Raw genomic sequence first — 21,344 nt, 5'->3', positions numbered from 1 at the left:
ATATCCTATTATTAACAAGATAGGCCTACTTCCATTTTGCACAATCGTCTTGTTTCATCATAACAACATTACTATTTATAACAACTTATAAAAACAAAACAAAATGTTTCTTGTTAGATAAGCTTAATGTCATATCATTATGCAACTAGGATTTCATATAATGTTTTAAATGAGAAAAAGATCCAATCAATCTCAGTCAAAAGTTAACAAGGACATATAAAGTCCTCAGAATTATTGACAGTGACTCACATGTGATCCAGTGAAGTAGAAGTGGTGCACGTGACTTAAGAAGAGCACCCCTAATTTTTAACTTGCAGACCAGCAGGTTAAATTTGCTTGTGCTCCATATAGAAAACATAATCATGGTATATGGATATCCTCATAATACGTTTCTTGTTACAGTCAATCAGGCTAAGTTGATATGTTGTAATAGACTCCTGAGATGAAATATAACATGAGTATATCTATCATGTGTGCTCTTACTGTTTTTTTGGGGTTTTTTGTCTGTTTTTGCAGATTCTGTGCAAGAACATGAAACAGAATTTGCCAAAATGATCAAGTGTTTAGAGTCATGTCTATTTTATTATGTCTAAATGTATTTTAAAGCCATGGAAGAAGACAGAAGTTACTTGTAGCATACAGGTTCTAACAAACCAATATCCTTTTCAGGTAAAGTCTGGTGTGTTTGAGTTGAGGGTGATAACTTCCATATGTGAGAGCACATTGCAAAACAACAAAGAAGCCCTACCACTTACCCAAAATCACTGACACAATTTCTTGTGTGGACTCTAATTATCAAGTCAGTTGTTTTTCTTCTTGCATTGTAAAATCAACTATGACATGTAACATATTTGTATGTCCCCTGGGGAAATTACTGCTCATCCACACCATTTTCCAACATATTGGAAAGATATGTTTGATCTTCCTTGGTTGAAGATTTTCAGGTTTATGAGTCATCTTGTTCTACTTATGGGCTTTGCGATTACACATTTTCTGTCAGATATTACCAACTAGAAAACAATCTTAAAGTACTATATATAACTGAGGACAATATCTGTAGATTAGATTTTGAGATGGGGGATATTATGCATGTTTTGGTATTGTCCAATTCTGGCATCCTTCTACCCTTATCCCCTCTCAATATGAACTGGGGTTTTCAAGAGGATCAAAATATATTATTGACCAACATTGTATTGCTTGGCAAAATGTACATATTTGACACTCCATAATCTGTATTTCATATCGTAAGCATTATTATTTTCAGGAAAAATAATTGATTTTTATTATAAATAATTGGAAATTATTATGAGGGCAAAGAGCTAAAGTAAAAATATATGGGAGTATGTATAGTATGTTTGTATGTATATAGGATTATGTGTGATTTTTTCCCCTGCTCATTATCGACTCCTTGCCCGTAAATTCTGTCATCCATGACCTTCCATACATTGCAACTAACTTTTCTTTTACTGGGAAATCCATTTGGAAGTGTCTGAGAGTCACCAGAAATGTGTGTAACTGATACAAATATTTTACGACAGTATTATTGGCCACACTAATGTCAATCCTGTATCGTATCACATTTTTCCTTGCACATTACAGACTCACATTAGTAGCATTCTGTTATGACATTTCTAGTTTGTAATGGTGTCTCCATGTGTATGCTGGGATATGGGGGAGCGCTGGTGGGTGTGACCGGGGGCTCTGCTCTTCAAACCCCACCTCCAGACAAGTGGTTGTCGGTGAAAGAGGTTTGAGCTCCCCTCAGCAGCCTGCCCGGTCTCTGCTTCAGACGCCTGCCTGCCTGCCTGCCTGCCTGCCTGCCCCGCTGCACAGTCTGACACTTTAGCACCATGGAGCTCCGTTATGCGCCTCTACTGTTATTATTTATTGTCCCACTGGGCTCTTCGGACACCAGTCTGGGTGGCCACTTCGTTCTGGAGCCCTTTGATTTCCTCTTCGACACGGCGGTGGAAGCCTACTATAAGGGGGACTGGTTGACGGTCATCCTGAACATGGAAAAGGCGCTCAGGAACAAAGCCACGGTCCGAAAGGTGAAGGCTCAGTGCCGGCTGAGCTGCGCCAACCAGACCGCTTTCGGAGATCAACTTGCAGGCTTGGGAGTTGCCATACCGGGGGCCGGGTCTGTGGAGGACCTGGGCTTCTTCCAGAAAATCCTGAAACGGGCAGACTGTGTAAACTCCTGCGAAAGTGAAAAACTGGGCTCACCAACTCTGCATCTAGTCACTGCAGAAGTGCAGCTTGAGTTCAACAAGAGGACCCCGTACAATTATCTACAAGTGGCGTATTTTAAGGTAAGAATGTCAGTACGTCGGCTACAGACAGAGATATGTGTATGTTCCAGTGTAACTTCATACTTGACACGTAGGCCCAGAACAAAGCGAGAAATCACACATTTTAGTGTAATCTCATTCATGCCTGAACTGAACTGAGGGCTGATGTGGAGTTGGATACTGTAAATGCCCCAACCCCCAAGACCAAGACAGCCATGCCACGTCTTAAGGTGGAGTCAGAGGAGTCTGACGTTAGCACGTCGGCTGCTGGGATCCAGCAGCAGTTTAAAGGCCTAAAGTGCTGCTTTAATGCTCTAATAAACTCTGACAGTGCCCAGGCAGAGAGGCAAATAATGCTTCATAGGCTCATTGAAATAATTACATATGTTTCTTTGTCAAAGGAACATTTTTCATACTCAAAGTCATCTTGGATTGTCAGGCTGTGTGTGCATTGTAAAAATACTACTCTCACACAGAACTTGAACGCAGCAAAATAATGAAAGAATCTGATGCAGAATTTTAATCTGTCACCAGAATCTGTGAAGTGGAAGAGCTGATCTCTACTATAACCACTGTGAGCTCTGTAATAACTCCTATCATAGTTTTCCAACATACATGCAGGATTCAGCAGGAAAGAACAAAATGACAACAGCATGTAACATACAGTATGGCAGGGTTGTTGATTAGTTAGTATGAGCCATGCTGGATGCTCAGATTTCTGAACCTACCATATTTTTTATATATATTTATATATATATTTTTATTACTGGCCACAGGAATTAAGGAGACAGACGAGGGTTGCTGTGGAATATGTAGAAGGAAATACATGTTTATATCTCCTGTAGGTCACAGGTACAGGTTGATACAACCTACAATTTAGGCCTATATTATCCCTCTTTGATATCAGCTCTTTGCAGCCAAACACATTATTTTGTTAGTGAGTAAGTAAGGTACTGGTTAGTTAGATTTACAGCACAATATATATTTCACACCTGATTGATGGTGATGAAGTTTGGTTGGTTTAGTCAAGTAGGCTACAGCTGATACACATGGGGGACAGATCAAGACCACCAGACCATTTGCTTTCCTGGCTCAACAATGGTGGGACAAGCTCCTGTTGACATCAGGACAGCTTTGTCACAGACTGAAATATCATCTGTTCAGACTGCACCTTACTGTAAGTTTCTTACTTTAGAAAAAACATCGTAACTTTAATGTAATCTTAAAACAGCAGAAGTTAATAGTACTGTCAGTTATGGTCTGTAGGTTTTTTTCCAGGTAATTCATTAATGAACACACCTTCAATCAAAGACCATGACCTTAACCCCTATGTCTTTCAGATCAATAAGCTAGACAAGGCGGTGGCAGCTGCCAACACATTCTTCCTGGCCAACCCAGATCACATGGAGATGAAACAGAACCTGGAGTACTACAGGATGATGGCAGGAGTACAGGAAGAGGACTTTAAAGATTTGGAGGCCAGGACACATATGGTGAGAGCAAACACCTTCTCTGATGAAGGCCAGTCTTTGAGGTATCTTTCTCTAATGCTTTGTTGTAATTTCTGCCTGTGGTTGATGTAACTGGCAAAATGTAAAGTTTTTAAATAGCTTTACAAATCTTTTTTTCCTGCTGATTGATGGTTGTAAACTGCTGTTAGAGTCAATATTATGTCAAATAGAAGGAATTGAACTCGAAACTGCTTTTAAAGGGGAATATATAGCCTGAATTTAAGCTTAACATTAACACTTTCAACAGTGTAAAGAGACAACAGTGTTGATATTAAGTCAAAGATGTCTCTGTACTGTGTTGCAGAGATTTCTACTGAAGTTAGCATGCTAACCAGCTAGCCTGAGCCTGTCCTGTCTCCTAATACCACTGTACTTCAAGAGGTGATAGTCTGATAGTCTGGCCCTTGTAGTTTCAGCTGGGAGATGTAAAAGTGGCTAGTTCACTACCTAGTCTAAAAATAAACAAAACCATCTCTCAAAATGTCGAGCAAAGACATATTTTTACATCTATTTTCGTTAAGGAACAGAAAAATACAACTATACACCTTTCTCGACTAGCTAAAGCTAGCAAATAATTGAATGTTCGGGGAACGTTCTCAGGAAGGTTGCCTGAAGGGTAGGGTAATGTTCCCTGGACCCCGTCAACCAGCGTTCCCTGACCGTTATTTTGGAATATTCTCTTTCTACTATTCCCTAAACATTCGGTAGAAAGACACCATTGGCGGAACATTCCCTGAACTGAAAATTATTTAATGGGTTGCTTCTCATTATTCTGCTTACTAGTCACACCTTAAACTGCATATGGCACCAGCTTCAACTGTGACACATATTTTCATCTGCTCAGCTATCCATTCAATCCTCGTCTTTCTTCACCCACTGTCTATGAAGGAGGTTATAGTTAAATTATGTTCAATTTAACTCACATATCTCACAAGTCAAACATCCACCAAAATGCTGTTTTTTCCACAATAACCAGATGCATTATTTTTCCATCTCTCACTGGTCCCTTCTCATGGACTGAAGGAAGAGCTGAAGTAGTCTAAGTTGGCCCAAAGATGGCGCCCACACCAAAATAGTGACATCACAGTTATCCACAACCAGGCTAACATAAGTTCTTAACAACAAATAACACATTTCCAAATGGAGTTTCATGACTGATCAGCACCATCTGTAACAAAAGACAGGAAAAGACACAATGGTCAGATTGTTAGATAGTTGTTCATCATATACCAACGATTAGACATTTGCTCTTGCCTTTTTGGTGAAGTTATATTTGGTGGTTTGATGCAACATACAACACAACTTCTGTACCCACAGACATTACATTTCAGCTGTCCCAGAGCTTTCCCTGGATACATTAGCAAAACCATATTTGCCTGTTAGCCTCTGTGGAAGTGTGTTCAGGTTCTTTAAAACATACTAACAATCAAAAAGTTAACTCTGCACTAATGTTGACAGTGCAATGCTTTTGTAGTTCATATACAAGAAATGAATCCTAAAAAATATCAAACTTGGTAGGAGCTGTGCTGACTTCAGTATCTCTCCAGCCCAAGAGAGAAAGCTCTTACTGTCTACTGGCCAACCTACAACAGTCTTCACTTCAACTGAATTAAACAGAAACAAGCAAGTTACTATTGATTCAGGGTACCGACGTAGTTTAACAGGTGGATTTGGTTTGGTTTAAAGAAACAAAGACAAAAAGGATCCACACACAAGTGAAGTAGTTCTGTGTGAAGATACAGAGACATGAAACGAGGCAGACTGTAGTCCTTCCCAGCTGTTCTGTGGACACACAGGACAGCGAGTTCAGCTGCTCTGCTCACTGTCAGGTCTTTATTAACATACTGCATTAGTGACTGTGCTATACATGTATTAGACAAGTTAAACATAACAGCCTGTCTTTTAATTATGAGGTTGGTGCATTGTAACCATATCATTAAATTCCTGAAATTTGCGAAAGACCAAAATGCATGTTGGTGTATGAACATTTCTATGTTTATATTAAACTGTCATAGTAAAATCGCAGATTCTGAATTGATTTATTGAAAGAACACTTGATTGGTAAAGAAATTGGGGAGAAAACATCAGATTGGTGGATCCCAATTAACACATGTTAATTTAGGCACAGTTTCTCATGTAAAATACAGATCTCACATACAGAGCCAAGCTGCTATGAGCAACTCTGTGTCCATAGGTCAGCTAAAAGTCAATGGGTCGCCCAAACTGAAAAGCTTTTCTTTTTTTGAAATCTTTTTGTTTAGTGAAATTAGTATATTAGTATATAGTAGTATATTTGTTCAAGGTATCATAAAGTGTGAATACCGTAAATGTCTTATCATCTTTAGAAAATATGTTATCAATATAGGTCCTGCTAACAGATTGATGAACTGACACAGAGACAGCTCTGTCTAACTTTGTGCCCACAGATGCAAGCAGTGGTGCCAAATAGTAGACATTTGGTGCAGACAGACTGACATGAAACAAAACAGATTAAGGTTCAGACTGGTCAAAATGAGTAGTGAAGTTTTTCACTGCCATTAATTCAGGGTAAGAATAGAGCTGTTTGGAGGTTAAGTGCAGTGGCCACTGTACTAAGCATATAATTTCAGTCTTTTCCCTGCCAAGAAAGCTTTCTGTCATGTGCGGTGTATGTTTCGAGGTAAAACAGACATTTACCTATAGCTGACATTAGGCTTGGTGTCTGACATGTGGTGTCTTGGTCTGTGCTGATGAGATGGGAACTGGAGCTTTCTCAGGGACTCTAAACTTTAACCTGTGAGCTACAGGATGACTTTTTTAGATAGCAACACCAAATACGCGTGGTGCAAATAGCAAGATAACACCTTTTTAATTAACCTCTATAACTCTGCTGAAGTTACCCAGGGATGCTACTACTACTTTAGCTATTGGAAAATCCCCACAACATGTTAACAAATTACAGTAACATTAAATTAAATAAAAGTTAGCTAACATTGGTCAGAAGTACTGTTACAAAACTCTAGATGTTACACCAGCTTTATTGTTTGTGATATTAGACACGCATTGTACATTTCAATGACAGAGAACCATTAGGGAACGTTCCCTGAAGGTTCTCTGAACTTATATTTTGTAAAAGCTTTAAAGAACCTTCAGGGAACGTTCTATTTCTGTAAAGGTTTTTCAGCAGTAACCTTCAGAGAACCCCCAGGGAATGTTCCCAAAAGGTTCTCTGACGGTTACACTAAAAACCTTTACAGAACCCTCAGGGAACATTCCCTAAAGGTTCTCTGAAGGTTACACATAAAAAACCTTCAAAGAACCCTCAGGGAACATTCTCCAAAGGTTCTCCAAACAAATCTGAGAACTCTCAGGCAACATTCTGTAAAGGTTCTCTGAAGTTTGTACAAAATTATCTTCAGAGAACCTTAAGGGAATGTTCCCTAAAACAACCTTTGAATAACCCTCAGGGAACGTTCTCTAAAGGTTCTCTGAAGGTTACACAAATTACCCTCAGAGAACTTTTAGGGAACATTCAATGATGTTTCTCTAAAGGTTTTTGTGAAAATAACAAAAATGAACCTTTACGAAACCTTTATGAAACATTCCTTGAGGTTTACCTGCTGGGAAAGCCTCGAACCTGTGAGCTAACAGGGTAACTTAGCTCCACGGCTAACTTGCGAATGGCAGCTAGTCGCTACAGCAAAGAGTATAATGAGCAGGAGTTAGCAGTTATGCTGCCCCTTATATTTTTTGAGCTACCTTTGAATTCTTGCCATTTCTTAAGAATGACACCTTTAATGAAAAACTGTGACAAGATACAAGGACACTTTATATGTGACAGCACTAGTAATGCATTGCAGTTGTGACCATAAACCACCTCACTGGATACCCTGTTGCTTTCTCTCAGGCTGAGTTCCTGCTGGGGAAGAGTTACTACAGCGACGACTCATTTGGGCTGGCAGCCAACCACTTCGAGGTGGCCGTAGAGGAGTTCTTCACTGCCGATAAGGAATGCAGAGCGCTGTGTGAGGGAGCCTACAACTACGACGGATACAACTACATGGAGTACAGTGCTGACCTGTTCCAGACCATCACAGGTGAGACGCTAATCCTTGGTTTTCCTGTGCAGAAAGGATTCATGTTGAAGTTGAGAATTTGCTGAACATTTTCCTTTGTGTAAACGTGTTTGTGTGTGTCAGACCACTACATGCAGGTGCTGAACTGTAAGCAGAACTGCGCAGTAGAGTTGGCCCTAACTACAGGCAGAGACAAGCCCTTTGAGGACTTCCTACCCTCACATTTCAACTACCTGCAGTTCGCCTACTACAACAGTGAGTCCTAAAGCCATGTCTTTTTCAGCCTGTATTGAGGAGTGTGCATGTACTTTATCCAATGTCCTTCACTTTAATGGAAGCAGAATTCAACCCTAAGCCTACAGAGATTTACAGCATCACTGATTATGCAGATGGTCGGATATATTGGCCGACTATTATGAGGCAGATCTTGGCCTTTTATTAAAAACAAGATATGATGAAGGTTCCTCTCTTTAGAGTTTCCACTGCGTTGAGAAAAAATGGTGCAATTTCCTTATGACATTGACTAACAGTGACAAGAGGAGGGTTGCACTCAATGTCACTTTATTTACAGAAGACAAAATGTTTTTGGCCATTCAGCCTTCATCAGTGTCACAGCCATGCAGTACAAATGCCTCTTAAATAGCAAACACACTGGTGATCTCCGTTAAAGCTGCAACATAGTCAAATCTTTGTTGAAAGCATTCAAAAATGTACTGAAACCATCAACACAAACAACAGTTTTGACATTATGACGTCTATGTATTATGTTAAAAAGAAAACTACTGAAGTTATCATGCTAAACGGCTAGCCCCGTCCCATCCCAAGCTCCTGTGCTAGCAGTGTAAACACCTACACTCCGCCATTGTTCCAAGCTCTGGGGTTGCTAGCTGCAGAGCACTGATTTAGTGCTGCATTTCCATATAGTTGATAAGATACAGGATACAAGATACAAGATACAGATTTTCAAAAGAATAGTCAAATCTGAAGTGATAGAGGCTTGTAGTCCCATGTATGAGTCAAGCTTCTTTGATAGTATATTGTCAAATCCGAATCTCTTCAAACCCCTTAAGTAAATACAATTTATAAATATCTAAACTCAAATATCTGAAACTGAAAAGGCAGAAACAGCTAAGTGACATCCTCAAACTGTAGCTAAAACCTGAAAAGATGAGATAAACAGAAGAATATATGATATGTTGAGTAATTAACCGTGTTTACATGAATGTATTTTAATGCACATTTTGTAGTATCATATTTAAAAAGGTTGGCTGCAATAAACAGACAGAACAGAAGCACTCTTCTTCTCATAGCAACATTTCCTAAATTTCTGAATAAGAGTTAATAGGCTTAATCAGAGATGGAAACACAGCTAATGACACATTCATATATTAGCTTACTGACTTTCACACCTTATTTTTTACCAAACTACAGGAACCAGACTTTGGACTTCCAGATGTAGAACAATTATAATGTTAATCTTGAAATAGTGCAGGCAGCACCAGATAAAAAGTTTCAATAAAGGGATTTGTTAGTGCCGAAGCTTAATAAGTCTGAATATCTTGCAGATCTGGACCAAATGGCAGTTAGGCTCCTCTTAACCCTTAATCCAACTCTAGACCTCCAGTTTTAGGCACAGGCATGTACATCTGTAGTCAAGAACAGGCTGAGGTAACCCTGATGACATCATCATGGTTATTTTCTCTGAAGTTTATCCCAAACCAAAGACGACATAAGTCAGCTGATATCACAGCCTATGTGCTACTCCCCATGATGTTGACTTATCTTTATATGTAAAATCAGTGGAGTGCCCCTCAATCAACAAAATAAACTGCACCTTTAAGTATACATATCAAACAACATTCTTCTCTGGACACCTCATACCAGTTGTTCACTCTTCTTCTTCTGCTCCGTCTCCAGGTGAGAAGTATGAGCAGGCCATCGAGTGTGCTAAGACTTTCCTGCTGTTCCATCCCGATGATCAAGTGATGAACCAGAACCTGGCTTATTATTCTGCTGTACTGGGTGAAGACAAGGCACAAACCATTTCAGCCAGACAGGTACAGTCAGGCTAACTCATACTCTGTTTAGGAGAGGCCTCTGTCGAAAGCACCTTTTCAGTGCAGTTATTTTTAGCTGTGTGTTTTCTTAATCCATAAGTATCAGCAGTAAATCAGACTGCACAACATGTGGTGAGAGAAAAATAGCCTCCATTAGCACTTAAATGTACTCAAGGGCACAAAAGGGGCATAAAAAAGCACTGATGGTAATCTAAAGCACATAAACGTTTGCTGCTTTTTAAAGAAGCAATAAGTAAGATCTTTACTGCCTCGGGCTCTACATGTCCACATTATACAGTATTTATAGTGGGTTAATAGGGTTGTTGATCAATACTAATGACTAAGTGATCATTTCCCTGGCTGCTGAGATTTTTGGCTGTCACAACTGAACTCACTTCCCAGCCCATGCTTAGTTTTGGAATAAATGCACCCCAAAAACCCATGTTCTTTCTTCCACTGGATCCAATTTGTGTTGTTGATATAGACCAGTTATGTGTAATGTAAGGTGCATGCACACTTACAGGCCACCATACATCACTGGGGTGAAATTGGAAGGGGGGCACTTTGTTTAATGATTGCTGTGTTCTACTGGTCAGCAGTAGAGGCCGCTCCCTTTGATCTCACTGTTTACTGGACTTGAACATATAATTGAGGCTGATATTGTATAGATGTATCTCATGGAGCTGTTCTACAGACTGTGGTTTTTATCAGATGCAATAAAGCTGTATCTGTTTTGTGACCTCCAGGTGGTGAAGCAATACATTCAGCAGTCCATACTGGAAAAAGAGCTGCTCTACTTTGGATACGAAGCTTTCGGAATCACCTTTGTAGATCCAGTGAGTGAATAAGTCATTTGTTATGCATCACATCTTGCTTATTTGATGCAGTGGTTTCATGCGTTTGACTTGTGCCTTGTCTGTTATTTTGTATTCAGGACCAATGGACTCCTGAAGATGTCATGCCTAAGAAACTGAGGGACAAGCAGAAGTAAGAAAGTGGCTAACATACATTTGTGCATGACAATATTAAATTCATTGTTAAAATGATGCTATAGTCTTTGTCATTCTACCTGTCAGGGCTGACAAAGAGACAGCAGCGAGGATCACAGAGGAAATAGGAAACCTAATGAAGGAGATTGAGACTCTGGTTGAGGAGAAGAAGAAGGATTCTTCTGAAATAACAAAGATCATAACACCACAGGAAGGTAAGTAATTGACCAGGATTACTAGTGGCCTAGGTGTTAGTGAGATGATGGTGCATTTGTTCCACATAGCCTCATGATTTTGTCTTTAATGTTTCATATGCAAGCAAAACTACAGTAAAAACTACACTTGAGGAAGTCAAAGTTTAAGTCTTTGATAGTCAAACTTTTTCTCTCCCTTATCCTGTTATATTTGCCCTCTAGGTGTCACTGTATTGCCTGATGACATAAAGGTGACCATGATGTCACAGCAGCTGAACGGCTCTCAGCGGGTGTTGTTAGATGGGGTGATCACTGATGACGAGTGCCGGGAGCTGCAACGCCTCTCCAATGTGAGTTATCTAAAGACGGAGGTCCTTCAGAAATGACTGAGTTAACTTAATTTACAAAACAAAAGTTGTTCGGACTTGCTTTGGTAGTGCAACAGGACAGGCAGGATTATATACAAGCCCACATTACCATAAACCCAGCATATAAATGGATGTAAAAAATACAAAATACTATAAAGTAGTGAAGGCAGTAAATCAAATCAAGTTCTTACACAGTGTCTTCATATTGGGGTGCCATCTTTTCAATAATATTTAGAGTGATAATATATAGGACTTTGTGACTAGTTGATTGAGTAGTTAAGACACATCGTAGTTAAGACCAAAAGCAGAGCTGAAAGGACAGTGAATACTGGACTTATAATCATGAGATGATCAGAGACTAATCAAACTCCAAATCAAATCTCTGTGTCTGCTCGAGGTGTAAATAGGCAAGTGTTTGCTAACAGGCTAACACATTAGCCATTCCAACCTCACATGGTGATAACATGCCACTGTGTTTACTGCTTTTTTGATGGTAATTAATGCAGACTCAAAAAACTACTAATCTATTAATATGAAAATTAAAATAAGAACTGAAAAGGAAATACACTTTAAAGACATTTTAATGATCACATATCTGTCTAAAACATACTCATTGTTGCATTTTTCATTCTCACTGCTGTCAGGTGGGTCATATTAGTGTTTTTTTTTAAAATTCCTTTTCACCATCAACTAGAAATCATGTATTCTTTACACGATATCACTCTGAATTGATTTTTGATGACAGATTTTTCTAACCTTCCAGCAAAGGGAATATTCTATGATATTTTAACATCTAAAAATATATTGTAACCTTTTGAAAATAGCAGAAATATGAAGTTGTATGAACGTATGGCACAGCACTATGGTCCTTTTAGGGAAAAGAACTAGTTGAGGTTAAACTTTTCGCATTGTCTGATGCCTGTTTGTGTCCCATATCTGTCTGTTTTTGTTCTGCGAGTCAGCCCATCATGTCCGAGAGTTGATTTGCTGTTGTGCATGTTTTCCAGACAGCTGCTCAGAAAGGTGATGGATACAGGGGGCAACCTTCCCCCCACTCTGCTAGTGAGATGTTCCAGGGAGTCACTGTCCTGAAGGCTGTGAAGGTCTGTAGTCCTGCTCCCTGAAGCATTAAACACAACTTAAAGTATTAACCAAACAGTAATGTTGTCTTTACAAAACAGCCACCCAGATACATTTTCTATATCGTAACATTAGTTAAGTAGACCTTTCTATGAAAACAGTCTCTGACCTACAGTATATTGGTTAAATCTGTGTAGCTGTTGTTAAATGATGTTTGCACCTTCTCCAGCTCGGACAGGAGGGTAAGGTTCCTCTGAAGAGTGCTCATCTGTTCTTCGACCTCAGTGAGAAGGTGAGGAAGATGTTGGAGTCCTACTTCCAGCTGGAAACTACACTCTACTTCTCCTACTCCCACCTGGTCTGTCGCTCTGCCATCGATGGTAAGTCAGACAGGCACAGGTTGCTGGTGTTGTGTCTTTAGAAAATACCAGCTTTTTCTGTGGGTTCATTCTTAAAATAATCTATAACAAAAGAAGTTCAGTTTTAAAAGCCCCAGATTCAGGAAGTACGTTTCAAGGACCCAACATGCACGCGAGAATTCCCTAATTTCCTCCACCCATGCACTACCATCCACCAAACAAATTAAACTGAATTAAAAAGAGCAAAAAGTTATCCAAATACTACACCCCCCAAGGCTGCAGTGACCATTGCTATGGAGGCTAGTAAAAACAAGCCGCTGTAAATCACCTCTGTAATGCATATTATACTGTCCCAGTCTGGTGTCCAGACAAGCTCACTGGGAAGCTGCTGAGCTCGTGATCTGAGGTCCCAGTCCAGGCAGACTCCAGACAGCTCATTAAGACTAGCTCCACAGCTAACTGAGCTAACTTGCTAATAGCCAAAAGAAGGCTAGCAAAGAGTATGGTGAGCAGCCGCTGTCGGTTGCTGTGGTGATATGCTGCTCCTATATTTTTAGAGCTAGCCTAGAGTTCTAGCCATATCTTACACATTGCACCTTTAAATTTTGAGCCTTTCCATAGTTAAGCTTCATTATTTACATTTTGGCCACTAGGGGGTAGCACAAAACACATTGACAATATGATCACCATATAAAGTTGCTGTGGTGAACTTATTGACATCAGTTGCCTTTTTACACAGCGAGCAGATGCCAAGCACTAGCCAAATAGAATTAGCTTCTGACATCAGTATAATACACTGCACTATCACATGATATTGACATGATATATATCATTTATTACCCTTTACTGACTGGTTAGGACTAAATCAGGAAAAAAGATGTGCTCAGGTAGCAGGTTGCTTCAAATGGTGGCTGTCATTACTGATTTTATTTTATTTAACAGGAACAAATGATTTCCTATAGATGTTTTTCGTTGTGTTTGTCTTTGTATTTCAGCTTCACGCTCCTTTTAGCTCTGTTTTAGTTCTCCACCACCTCATCTGAAAAATGTCTGGCCTTTCTGTTGCTAAATGTTTCTAGGTTCACCAGCTAGTCACTAAATGTCTGCTGTTTGGTGCTGGGCAGGTAGTGTACAGTGGGTTTATTAGAGCTTGTCTAGAGCCTGAAATAGCTGCTTTAATAGGTCTGTCCAGCAGAGGGGAACTGAAGTGCTGGCTGATAATTCTCTGTGGGTTTGTAACAAAACCCAGTAATTACTTACAGTAATTTGATCCATTGCTAATACTGTCAAGGTTAGTGTTAGGAAACGAATCTAAGAAGTACTCCTGGCAGGTGATCTTAGTTGTGTGCCCAAGGTCTAAGTGTTGTAATTTGTCTCCTCACTGTTGGTTATTCAGAGAAGCAGGACGACCGTAAGGACCTGAGTCATCCTGTTCATGTGGACAACTGTCTGCTAGTCTCTGAGGTGAACGAGTGTATAAAGGAACCTCCTGCATACACACACAGAGACTACAGGTAAGCGCACACACAGAAGTGCACTACAGAATCTGTCCCTCCACCAGGCAGCCCTGATGATGAGCAGACACCTAACATCCTAATGTCTCCCTCCTGCAGTGCCATCCTTTATCTGAATGAAGACTTTGAAGGAGGAGATTTCATCTTCACTGAGTTGGATGCTAAAACAGTAACGGTATATTTTCAGCTTTTCTTTCCATAATCTTTTATCAACATGCGCAGTGCATATAAATAAAAACTTTATTAAGTGTCAAGCTTCACTGCTATTAAGTGTTATATGTTCTATATTTTCACTCTTACCCAGGCTGAGGTGCGTCCACAGTGCGGCCGCGTGGTCGCCTTCGGAGCGGGAAAGGAAAACCCCCACGGTGTCAGAGCCGTCACCAAGGGTCAGAGGTGCGCTGTGGCGCTGTGGTTCACGCTGGATCCTGCTCACGAGGAAAAGGTATAGACAATCTCTGTACACTAAAGTCTGTATAGCAAGGAATCCCTGCAACTTTTCAGATTTCAGATTTAGTTTACTCTAGAACACACATCATGGTATGGAGAACAAACATAGAACAAACGATAGTACAGATGTAAACAGCCAGAAGCTAAGTTATTTAAAGAGGCTGCACGTAGTTTACATACCACCTTAGGTTTATCAGTCTGTAAGAACAGTATAAGTTTAAACATAGACAGATTATTAACAAAGTATTTTGGCAGTTATTTATTTCTGCTGTCAGCAATGCTTGTGTTTTAAATCAAACGAAACATGATGTTCATCCCCCAGGCAGTTGTCATACTTACTATTTTCACACTAGCAGCCTCTATTCATGTACAAAGTAAGACAATTCACTTCACTGGTTGTTTTGCAGTAAACTTTAGCTACACTTAAATAAATATTTTTTTAATTAAATCACTTGATAACAATTTCTCAGATTTCTTATGTTTGTGGGACTTGCAACCTTGAACAAAGCAGTATGACTTTTATTTGAGTTCTCCCCCTGAGCATGATTTCAGAGGAAAATGGCCGCCATCCGAATATGGTCTACTGACTTCCTGTGCAAAGTGTCACTCTGCCCACCATGCTCAGATTATACAAAATGATTAATAATTCAGGATTATATTTAATTAAAGAGCATTTTTACCTTCCAAAAATTAAGCAGCATAAACATCATCATAACTTTTGTTTTTCTTTATAAAGCATCTTTCAAGCCAACCTAATGCGAGACAAACTTTGGCCCACACACCCCACTTTGGGCAATCCTAATTTTCACAAATGTAAACCTTAGCATGTGTCTTATACAAATAAAGCCATGAGAAGGTAAAAAAAAGAATAAAAAAATAAAAAGAATAAATATAAAACAAAGATCTGCCTAAAAACTCAGACTACCTTCCCTTCAGCCTAAAGAAAAGTTACCATAACTGCAGCTGTCTAAGTTTAAAATCTAACATAAGAGGTATTCATCGCTTCAAAGACATATAAGAGTTGGTAAATTCAAAATAAAGGCAGAGTAGATAATGATGTTGTGACTGGCAACAGAAATCTAAAGGACACCTGGGATTGTTAGTCCTGCATATATACTTTTCTGGAAACATCCAGTGAAACAAATCCAGTATGAATACAGTTTTTATCTGCCTCTGATCGTAACATTTTGATTAATTTTACAATCTGTTTCCACTTCCTATAGGAGAGAATACAAGCTCAGGATATGCTGAAAATGTTTTCTACCCCTGTGAATGAAGAGTTCATCAAAAAGGAGGTGAGTGACACCTCGAAGCCCCAACCGACAACCGCAGAGCCTCCTGCGCAGGCTGACCCGGAAGAAAAAAAAGAAGGTGAAAAACCAGCAGACATGCAGGCTGACAAACCAGCTGACCCACCTAAGGACAAAGCAGAGGTGAAACCAGCCAGCAAAACAACAGGCACTAAAGCCAAAGCTGCTCCTAAAGCAAAGGCCAAAACTGGAGACCAAGCAAAGACCAAGACGGTAGCTAAAGCCAAACCTGCGGCTAAAAAAGATGGAAAACAAACGGTTAAAACACAAGCCAAGCAGGTAGACAAAAAGGACGCAAAGCCAGCTGCAAAAAAGACAGTGAAAGTTGCTGCCAAGAAGGACTCCAAAAAAGCTAAAGCTGACGCCACGTCAGCCTCAGACTCTCACAACAACAAGATAGAGCTGTGATCCAACAGCGCCTGGGACTGTGTCTATGTGCTGTCTATTTTTCTACTATTTTATACAAGGTCTTCTCTGTGGGTGGTTGAATAAAAAAGGAGTGAAAGGTTGTACAACGTTATTTGCCTTTGAATTAATTGGTTATGGTGGATGATGGTGTAATGTTATAAAGGTCAGCCATAACTGAAGAATACCGAGAGACTGCTGTTTCACCCTAAACATCACTGGGAAACTTTACTTGAGTGCTTGTTTGTGTACTGACAATCTCCTAGAGTGCCTTAATCGTTGTAACCATCTTTGTTTGGCATCCAAAGGCTTTGTATCTGTTCAGTTGGTACATGTCTTCATCTCAGTTTGCAACCTGAATCTTCTGTAGCTATTTTCTGTGAAATGTCATGTTGTGGAACCACAGATGGGTTAAAGAGGGGAAGGGGATTATTAATATGAGCAGACTTTTTCTGTTGAGAAAAATCAACTGTGTGAATCGATTAAATAAAAGTGACGTCTCTAAATTGTGGTGAGTCGTCCTTAAAAAAACCCACTAAATCTAGTGCAGTACTCCAAGCCGACACTGGATGTCAGGATGGAAACACTGTTCAGTATTCTTTCACTGCTCATGTAACAAACCATAACAAATTCACTTTTAGGAGAAATCCTCAGGTAGTGAACTTCAAGAGACTTCCAGAATTCCGATGCCCTCCTGCTGTGATTTGATTTCAGCCTGAATAATTCAAAGCCCAAGCGCTCATTGTTCTACTGACTTCCTTGAAGCTCAGCACATTTCAGCACTGTCACATTATAAATCTCGGAGTCTGCTTGGAAAAACTAACATGTCTAAATTTGTATGCGTGAGCTTTGGCTCTCCGCAAAAGATATATTACCTACTCTCTCAATCATTATGTTGTCTTCACAGAGCCACAGCTGACAGAAAGAACCCTATTAATGATGCTGTGCAGTGGTGGAAGGTGACAAAGTTCATTTATTAGGTACCTGCGTTTGAGTATTTCCATTTCATGCTACTTTATACCTCTGCAATTCAGAGGGAAATATTTGATATGTTACTACATTTATTTTACAGCTATAGTAATGAGGTCCTTTGCAGAATAAGATTACATATAAAAAATACAATCATTTTATAGAATAATGTTGTAGTGAGTATGAGCTTTACCTTGACCAGCTACATTAAAACACTGCTTAAATGTTCATGCATCAATAACAATTATCAGGTAACATGATATATACAACATAGAAGGCTGCAGGGATGACACATTTGTGTAGGCTAACCTGGAAGCAAGCATCACCAAGCTACTGAAGCCCTGAGGGCCAAGTTAAGAATTGTTTTTTCCTGGTGATCCATCGTCTGATCTAAATTGTTTTCTCTCCTGTGTTTATGACTTGAGAACTGGTGGGAAAAAAAGTTTTGCCAGGATAATATTTATAAGTTCCTTATTTTTCTTTTTTGAATCTGTGAAAAAAAAGCTCAGGAGAAAAGAAGAAAATCCATGTGTGAAACAAAGTGAATTTATTTTTTCCCCAGGAAAAAGTGGAAGGTGTAAAAAAAAAATAATAAATTTTGTAAGGCTTAAGGCAAGTGTTTGTTCTTGTAATACTCATTTTGACCACCAGGCTGAAGAGGGCACTATGCCATGTTCTAAATAGGACTAAAAGCGTTCATGTTTTCTTCCAGGGGAGTTCTAATTTCTCCATGCTCACTAAAGATACACACAAGATACATCTATTGTGTGTTAGTAGGTTATGTAACATTACATTTCTTTTAGTACAGCCCTTTGTGTTTTCTCATGTTTTATGTTCAAAATGCCATTATAACAACAACATTAGTAGTTACCAGGGGGCTCCAGCAGGGAGAGCGTACAACTGTTGCTGGACAGCTGCGTTGGTTTTTATCCTTTCAGTCATTATAGCTACACATGATCTGAGGAAAGTTTGTGTCCCTGCATCTTTCATTCAAACACTGCCCTTTGAGTTCCTCATACTAAGGGTTAATTCTCAATGCTCAAATATGCTGGGTTGTCTTGGGTCATACTTTATAATACCCTACATACCCAGAGCTGATCAGGTTACAGAAGGAATCCTACACACTGGGAGAACCAGTGTGTAGGATTCCTTCTGCCCACTGTGAAAAAAGACAGCACCTTTCCTAGTTGCTGTTACTTAAGCTTTCATTGTGTATTTAATGAATAAAATACTACTGAAATTATTGGACCCACAAGTCAAATGTGGACCACCCACAATAATATTAAACAAACCTCAGAGGTGATTTAGATTGATCTAAGTGGTAAAACTGTCAACTGAAGGACTGATTAAGGATGAGCATTGTACTATATTTGCAATATTCAATAAACAGCATCCAATTCTATACCATAAATATGAATAACCATATTAATTACATTGCCAAAACCGAGATGTATCACAAGTGCTTATTCTGTTTTCTTTAACTATCAATACATGTACAAAATGATCCTGTCCCCTTAGAAAGTGTTCAAATCCCATTCACACTACACAAACACACTGTATGGCAAAAAGTCTCATGAGCATATATACACATTCACATAACTCACAGGTCACCATCAACCCTTAATAAGAGCAACTCGCATGGAAAGGAGAGTGTTTGAATGAAAGATGCAGGGACCATAGATTTATATAAGAACTAGATACCAGATGCAAAGATGGCGCCCATTCAAACCAATGAGAATTTCTCACCTAGCACATACGCTACTTCCTGGTGATGAAGCCCATTGAATATAAGTAGAGTTTCCCTGCTGGCCCCCTGCGAGTTCCCACTCAGTCCATAGACTTTACACTGTGATGATGTCACAGATTTTCTCAGCTTATTGGAAGGTTTACAGATATAAAACCTCCATGGATCCAAAATTCATAATAGAATGAGTCATTTTCGGCCTTGTTTGCAGTTCTTGGTGTCCTGTCAACAGTTTAACAGATGTGTCTTTTACAGTGGCGGTCTATGGGGAAAATGCTTTATGGGCCGCAGGGGAATTTTTTGCTTCAATACTGTGAGTGGCCACCGGGCCAGCTTGGAAGCAAGGCTGAGTGGCACTCTCTGGGTCGAGGCATGGACACAGACTTTCCTCAGATCATGTGTATAATGACCGAAGTGATAAAGCCAGGTTTCCCGCAACACAGCTTAACATTTATATGCTATACAGGGTGTTCTACAGCCACGTCACAAATCTGTATAGCCCCAGTTAAGCCCCCTCAAGCATTTCACCTTTTTTTTTTATCATTAAATAAGAAATATCTAAAAGTTAATAACCAGTCATTCTGTTCCCAATCTGATCCCTGACTGCCTATATGCACACACCTGACAGGTGGAGGTTGATAAGGAAGCTCATCTTTGACCAACGATCTTTCTTGTTATTTACGACCACACAGCAAACATAATGTTTTGGAACTAATCTGTCATCAGACACCAGAAAGTATTAAACCACACTAGAGTAAAAGTGTGCATAAAAGCCCACAGGGGACACACTTACAGTGTCTGCTGCTGGAGGATCACTGCAGATAATGTAGGCTAATTAATATTGTCCTCATTAAAGATGTAATAAAGATCAGTGTGGGTGCACTTTAGATGTTATTAAGTTTTGTGTCTGGCGCTGTGATGTAATAATAATAACAATAACAATAATAATAATAATAATAATAATAATAATAATAATAATAATAATAATAATAATAATACTAGGACTGAGTGATGCCTGTAAAGAGTGAGTTACAATAGTCCAAATGAGAAAAAATGTAGGTGTGTCCTAGAAGTTCTGTGTTTGGCTGTTGGGTTTGATTTTAGCAATGTTTCTCAACTTAAATGACTGAACTTCTAAAATAATCAGGGCTGATCACAAGGACCTTAGTTTTGTCAGAATTGAGATGGAGGAAGTTATGAGACATCCTACTTGTAACAAAAGCTAGACAGTCGTGAAGGGTGATTAGATTGTTATGGTTAATTGGTTTTAAACGAGAAGTACAGATGCGTATCGTCTGCGTAGAAATGGTAGGATGTATCACAGGCAGAGTTCACCAGATCACCTAGAGGTAGCATAAATAGGGAGAACAGGATTGGACCCAATATTGATCCTTGAGGGACACCACATACGAGGGGAGCAGAGGAGGACACGTAGTTGTTAATGTGAACACTTAAGTGTCCGTCAGATGTAAGCATGAGATGAACCATTTCAGTGCCAGAGATGCCAACCCAGTTCATTAATCTGTCAATTAACATAGCATGGTATCAAAGGCAGCGGATAAGTCTAATAAAATTAAAATTGAATTGAATTCACCTTCACCTATCTGTACGCATGAAGATGTCATTTGTCACTTTGAGCAGAGCTGATATTGAAGATATTGTGACCTGCAATCAGCTGGAGAAGCTGGTTAGCAACAGTTTTTTCAAGAAATAAAAGGAAGCTTGGAAATGGGTTTGTAGTTAAGTTAAACGGTGGTATCTAGGGAGGATTTCTTAAGGAGAAGGAGGATACTCTACTCTACTACTTAAAATAATAAGGTATGCAGCCTGAGGAGAGAGATTGATTGATAATAGTGAGATGACAGGGGGAAATTACTGGCACTTTAAGGAATTTAGGAGGGATTTTATCAACCGGGGCAGAAGAGGGCACCTGTGAGACATGATGTTCAGAAGATCTTGCATAGAAATGGGGTTCCAATCAGATAGTCCAACTGGGTACGTGACTTGTTTTGAGTCATAATCTACAGGAATGAGACCACTGATGTTGC

General features: G+C 39.5%; 1 protein-coding gene across 1 annotated transcript; it reads left to right on the top strand.

The window, feature by feature from the left end:
• Positions 1 to 1,742: 1,742 nt before the first annotated feature.
• p3h1 (prolyl 3-hydroxylase 1) lies at positions 1,743 to 17,084 on the top strand. Its single transcript, XM_073468306.1, has 15 exons — positions 1,743 to 2,312; positions 3,632 to 3,784; positions 7,689 to 7,878; positions 7,981 to 8,112; positions 9,775 to 9,914; positions 10,661 to 10,750; positions 10,849 to 10,901; positions 10,991 to 11,118; positions 11,320 to 11,447; positions 12,473 to 12,568; positions 12,775 to 12,925; positions 14,301 to 14,418; positions 14,518 to 14,593; positions 14,723 to 14,863; positions 16,092 to 17,084. The coding sequence occupies exons 1-15, from the start codon at positions 1,851 to 1,853 to the stop codon at positions 16,584 to 16,586; spliced, it is 2,553 nt and encodes an 850-aa protein (XP_073324407.1). The 5' UTR covers positions 1,743 to 1,850; the 3' UTR covers positions 16,587 to 17,084.
• Positions 17,085 to 21,344: the final 4,260 nt, after the last annotated feature.

This window comes from Pagrus major, chromosome 6 (assembly GCF_040436345.1).
Source record: "Pagrus major chromosome 6, Pma_NU_1.0".
NCBI lineage: Eukaryota > Metazoa > Chordata > Actinopteri > Spariformes > Sparidae > Pagrus > Pagrus major.
The sequence above is the reverse complement of the archived record's forward strand: the minus strand, read 5'-3'. Positions and strand labels throughout refer to the sequence as shown.

What these genes read in the sequence shown, in the direction of transcription:
- p3h1 (XM_073468306.1), top strand. Translation starts at nt 1,851, where the DNA reads ATGGAGCTCCGTTATGCGCCTCTACTGTTATTATTTATTGTCCCACTG. An exon ending in AAACCATTTCAGCCAGACAG is followed by an intron (nt 9,915 to 10,660) that starts GTACAGTCAGGC and finishes TGTGACCTCCAG; the next exon opens with GTGGTGAAGCAATACATTCA. An exon ending in AAACTGAGGGACAAGCAGAA is followed by an intron (nt 10,902 to 10,990) that starts GTAAGAAAGTGG and finishes TCTACCTGTCAG; the next exon opens with GGCTGACAAAGAGACAGCAG.